Source organism: Erigeron canadensis, chromosome 5, assembly GCF_010389155.1.
Source record: "Erigeron canadensis isolate Cc75 chromosome 5, C_canadensis_v1, whole genome shotgun sequence".
NCBI lineage: Eukaryota > Viridiplantae > Streptophyta > Magnoliopsida > Asterales > Asteraceae > Erigeron > Erigeron canadensis.
In genome coordinates, this window is record NC_057765.1 from 44,325,292 (window position 1) to 44,331,525 (window position 6,234).

The following is a 6,234-nucleotide window of genomic DNA, read 5'->3' on the forward strand; positions in this document are numbered from 1 at the left end:
GTTTTATAAGTTTTATCTAGTTATCTATACTATCTATATCATATTATAAAACAGATTTCCCATGTATACATTTTAAGTTTCAACATTTACTTTCTCAAAATGCCCATATATCAATTCTATATTTACATAACACATTTTCTCTACTCAAATCTCAACCAATAATTTTTTCTCTCTCTCACCCATAAATCATTTATTCTCCCAATTCATTGAAAATCTTTTATCTCAAAAACCGTACATCGATAAATTATAAAAATTATATGAGTGTTCCTAAAATTTCATGCCCTTTCATTAGAAATGTCATTTGATATACTTTCGATGAATTTTTAAATCTAAAGACGGACGGCTAAGACATTTGGCTATTACACTCTGTGACCTATCACTTTCTATGACCAATCACACTCTCACCACCACTAACTCGACGGCCACAACAACACACGGGTACTATTCTCGTAATACATCAAAAATGAAGTTTTCATTGTAAACCATAAACTTGAAAAGATTAAAAAAAAAAAGGGAAAAATGTAAATAGAGAGATAAAAGATGAGAAAGTTGCAGAGGAGTCACATTGCTTGGTCACTCTACCCACGTTCCTATGCTCCCCCAGGCCAGGCCACCTCACTACTCCCCTTCTCCTTCTCGGTCAATTACCTTATTCAATACTTGTAATATTAAATTAAATAAACTACTCATCATAGCATATACGAGTATATAAATAAACCAACTTTCTTGTTTCACTTCCAAATAAGATCGAGTAAACTAGACACGATCGACGACTGTGAGAAAGCCATCTGTTGCTAGCTAGCTTTCTTGCTCATCGATCAGTTGTCTCAGTTTCCTCACCTACTTAAACAATTTCCACAAATAACATTTTCTAGCTAGTTTTTAATTAATTAGGACGACGACTACTGATGGATACCTTTATTGTTGAGGAGCTGTTTGATTTCTCTGTTGACGAAGACGGCTCTATCAAGACGATGGATGACGTCGTCGTCATGAATCAAGACATGATCAGTAGTAGTAGTAGTTGTACCACCTCGACTAGTGACTACTCTTTTCATAATAATACCACCGCCGACTTTACCGATCATTTCTTCGTCCCGGTTAGTACACCCGCCTACTACTCCTTACTTAATTAATATTATTCTAACTATATTTATAATTTTTAATATATATATAAAGGTGAATGAGTGGGACCCTATCTCCCATTTACCGTGTTGGTACCAAGAACACACACCATATAGAAATATTGCCGAGTAAGTCACCATGCATTTTCACACATGGATCACAATCCACTTGCCTTTAACAAACAGTTTTGAACATGTGACATCTAACCTTATTTGTAAGCCCATATATGTATATATATATATATAGGGAATATAAGGTTGTCCGGCACCTAAGCTTAGGTGTGAAACTCTTCACATACTAATATTTTACAATTTATTGTTTAATGAATAAATGTATGGGCCCCATGATTTTTATGGATTAAAAAAACAAGGGTTAAATGCAAATTTCGTCCCTGTGGTTATTCGAAAAACGACCCTTTCATCCCTCTGTTAGTTTTTGAGTTTTATTCATCCCTGTGGTTTGGCTTTCGTTAAAAATCACTTGTCCCTGTCGTTAAATCCCCTCATATGCGGGTCACGTGAGGGGCAATTCTGTCTTTTTGCGCCATTTCTTCCTTTTCTTTCAAAACCCATAATTATGTTCATACACTACATCGATCTATACATACAAAACACATACATATACATGATCTATATCTATATCTATACCTAATCTAGATCAAATCATATATATCTTTATATACATCTATTAATCTGAATCTATATCTGCTATTATATCACATCTAAATCTATTCATAACAAATCTAAATCTATATCTACATCCACCCCCTCTTCGCGCGCACACACATATATTTACACAATGAAAATCATCATAAAATCGATCGATCAATTGAAGTTTGGAAACAAAAAAGAGATGTCGAGAGAAAAAAAAAGATCTATTGGTCACCTTACGCGAGTTCTTGGATTTTACAAGAGCATTATCGATCGGTAGATCGATTTGGGAGTAAATTCAAAAAATTTTGCAGTAGCATCATCAATCGATTAAGTTGATGTTTTCTGGGTTTTAGTTCGAAGAAGATTTTGGGTTAACCATTCTTTTTGGTGAATGAAAAATTTAAGTTAACCACCACAACCGGATTTTCCCATCGCTGCCGCACCACCATGGCCTGATTTTGCCATCGCCCGCCACACAACCACTTCTAGATCTCCCCATCATTGCTGCAAATAGGTAAAATCCATCTTTAGTATTAGTGGCAGTTAGCCATTGATTTCAAATGTCAAAAATCAATATGATGCGAAGCTTTTTGAGATGTTTTATGTGTGTTTGTATATGTGTATATATTTGTGGTATTTAGTGTATGTTTATATGTATGTGTATCTGTATACTTTTATAGTTGTAGTCGTGCAGAAGTGTTGAAATCTTTAATATAATGATTGGAGTGAAAATTAAGAAAAATGATATATAGATTAAGAAAATACATATGTTTTAAGATATGGACTTAGTATGCATTTATTTGAAAGTATATAGTGTTTGAGTTAGGTTTACTGGGCTTTTAAAGAACATCAATATTGTTGTTTGTTGTTTAAAGGTTGAAGAAGAACAAAAAAGGCATTGGGTAAAATGACAGATATGCCCATCAGGGACGAGTGTATTTAACGGAAGTCAAACCACAGGGATGAAAAAAACTCAAAAACTAACAGAGGGATAAAAATCGTTTTTCACAAAACCACAAGGACGAAATTTGCATTTAATCCAAAAAACAATATGTGGGTGTTCTATACCTAAACTTAGATACCCGACAGCCTTATATTACCATCCCCCATATATAGGGAAGTGAGTATGTGATTCTAAGTTTAGATGGAGAACCCTCACATTTAGTTTTTATAATCATCAAAATCATGGGGGTCATGTATTTATTTAAAATTCAAACAATATTAAAATATTTGTATGTGAGGAGTTCTCCCATCTAAGATTAGATGGAGAAAAACCCCATACTCACTTTTTCATATATATATGGGTGAGGTTATTTTGAGAACCCTTTTTTTTGCGAGAACCTTTGAGAACTTTTCAAATCAAGCCTAATCGATGATTATTGTTTACATGATAATTGTTTTTTGATTGTTTTCTGAATAACTTATGTGTAATTTTGAAGTTTATAATTGTGTGGAGCATGGATTATCATCCGTTATACAATTATGTGGAGATTTGGATTATTGATCACATGTGCTTGAATACTGCTATGATCACATGTATTCAAGTCGATCACATGTAATCATAGCAATATTCATGCACATGTGATCAAGAATCTAAATCTCTATATAATTGTATAACGGATGATAATCCATGCCTCCACACAATTATAAATTTCAAAACTACACATAAGTTATTCAGAAAACAATCAAAAAATAATTTTCATGTAAAGAATAATCATCGGTTAATCATCGGTTGGGCTTGATTTGAAAAGTTCTCAAAGGTTCTCACAAAAAAAAGGGTTCTCAAAATAACTTTTCAATATATATATATATATATATATATAGGGAAAAGTGAGTGGAACCCCTCACATAAAAATATTTTATTATTTGTTTGAATTTAAAATAAATATATGGCCTACGAAAACCAAATGTGAGGGGTTCCCCATCTAAGCTTAGATGGAGAACAACCTCATACTCACTTCCCCCATATATATATATATATATATATATATATATATATATTGGTTGCTACTTGTTAGTAGTTACATTTTCTAAAGCTAGAATTTAAACGTTAAGATCGGGATTTGAACCTCAAACCTTGAAACTAGCTAGACCAATAAGCCATTGACATAATTTTCTTTATCTAAGTTTTTAAATTTATATGAAAATGTTTAATTAGATTGAGGATGCGGAGGAGCTGGAATGGCTATCGACATTCGTGGAGGACTCATTTACAAACTTCCCGTCAAATAACATCACCGGAACGATAAACTACCAGCCGGAGAACCCCTCTTTTCACAGCAGATCAAGAAGCAAAAGAACTCGAGCACCGTCACACAACAGCAGCAGCTGGACATCCTCTTTACCCCAGGTACCAACGTCAGCTTCATCAAGGGAAACAAAGTCCCAAAATAACGTTGTTAGAAGACGTTGCACACATTGCGCTTCTGAGAAAACACCTCAATGGAGAACTGGTCCACTAGGCCCAAAGACATTGTGTAACGCGTGTGGTGTAAGGTACAAGTCGGGGCGGTTGGTTCCTGAGTATCGGCCAGCAGCCAGTCCTACTTTTGTGTTGACCCAGCATTCTAATTCTCACCGCAAAGTAATGGAACTTCGTCGCCAAAAGGAAACTATGATGAGTAATAATATTTACCACCAGCAACTTCTCTCTTCGGAACAGCAAACGTACCGCCATCATGGCAGCAACCATGGTGTTTGCTAATTGATTATCGACCAGAAAAAGCCTAACGGATTGCAAATTTGTTATGCTTTTCAATTTTCATGGTTTCCTGTTTTATTTAATTTATTATGCAGATTAAATAAAATTAACGAGACAATCGGCAATGTTAATTTCTTTTGATAAAAAGTTACGATCCGGTCTGTATTACACATTTACACCAATTAATGCCATACTTAAAAACTTAACCATTATAAGTAAAGTAGTTCGTTATATAACATAAAAAAAAAAAAAAAAACATTTTGTTTCGATAGCATATAAATGACGCAAACGTGCTATACTAAATGTTTCAGCTACTACCGACTAAGTGACGAGATAGTGAACTTTCCATGTGATATGTTGCCTGCCTTTTTTTCTTGATAACCCTTTTTTTCTGTACAATATTCTGAAATTTAACTCTAACATTGTTTTAGAAACTTAAAAATAAATGATTTAAAAATTTAGTACTCAATTTTGTTAGGAACTTTTATCTTTACCCATGATGAATTGGTGAGGCAGAGCGCCTCCTGTTTATAGTTATAAAAATGCAATTACTATTCTTATCATACATATCATTTGATTTTATCCATTTTGTCTCATATTCAAAAGTTACATGTTTTGACCCGTAACTTCAATCTTCGCAAACAAATTAAGAATCCTGGTAAACGTTATACTCTGACTCCAAAACTATAAAACCCATTCTTTTAAGAGTCATATATCATAACTAGCTTAAACCCATCCGTTGGACGGTAACATAATAATAATAATTAAGCAGTAATAGTATAATAAATATATAATATATATTATTTTTAAGGGGTAATGATGATCAATCCTCCTAAGTTATTAGCCTAAAAGTTCTTCTAATTAATATGATTATGACATGCGGGAAATCAGGGGTGAGATTAGGAAAATAATTAGTGGAATTCACATGTCACATTTATATAGTTTTATGAGGATTTTTAGACTAATGGTTAGGAGGATTAATCATTTTCCTATTTTTAATATTTGTAGACCATTAAAAACAGTAATGTAACAAATTTATTTAAAAATCTTTATATATATATACTAAAAGACAACTGACCTAATATTTTATTAACCAATTATAGCTCTCGATTTTATCAAATTAGAAATTGATGATGTCATTATTAATTTAACTATAAATAAAAAAATTTAATAATCATCATTCGTATATTATATTAAATATTAATATTTGCAAAAAGAATCTCATTAATTTACATTTTTTTGTTTTCCATCAATAATTTATCCTTTTTATCCCCAATAAATACTTGCTTTATAATTATAATAATTTGTACTTATCCTTAAGAATTTTGTTTTAGATTTTCATCATTTAATTAAATTAAAAAAAATTCAACATTTTATTTCTAATTTGTTCTTCAATAAAATCTTTTAATATACCAAAAGACATTTGCTCTAAAAACTTATTAACCAATCACAAAAATTTACAATTTTTGACCAGAAATTTAAACTTTAACCATAAATTCTTATATAATAGATAGATTTGTTTTTAAAAAAAATGGCACATAGTAAAAATTTCTTCTTAGCAAAAGAAGAAGAATACCACATAAGTCCAGAATTGTCATTTTTTAGTTATATAGAAAGAAATAGTAAATGATTCTAAATTTATAAATGGTATTATTATAGAAACATAAAATGATTTTTAGTAAAATCCTTAAAGTAAGATTGATTACAAACCAAATAATATTTATAAAAGAATAAATAATTTTAGTTGTATAATTG

General features: G+C 31.5%; 1 protein-coding gene across 1 annotated transcript; it reads left to right on the forward strand.

Annotated features, from left to right (window-relative positions):
* The first annotated feature begins 661 nt into the window (after window positions 1-661).
* LOC122600818 (GATA transcription factor 4-like) lies at window positions 662-4,626 on the forward strand. The gene is made up of 2 exons (XM_043773588.1): window positions 662-1,100; window positions 3,937-4,626. Exons 1-2 carry the CDS (start codon window positions 909-911, stop codon window positions 4,480-4,482), a joined length of 738 nt encoding a protein of 245 aa, XP_043629523.1. The 5' UTR covers window positions 662-908; the 3' UTR covers window positions 4,483-4,626.
* The last annotated feature ends 1,608 nt before the right edge of the window (window positions 4,627-6,234 follow it).

Excerpts from the sequence above, each read along its gene's own strand:
- LOC122600818 (XM_043773588.1), top strand. The coding sequence starts at position 909 with ATGGATACCTTTATTGTTGAGGAGCTGTTTGATTTCTCTGTTGACGAA. Across the intron at positions 1,101-3,936 it reads CCGATCATTTCTTCGTCCCG|ATTGAGGATGCGGAGGAGCT; the intron begins GTTAGTACACCC and ends ATGTTTAATTAG.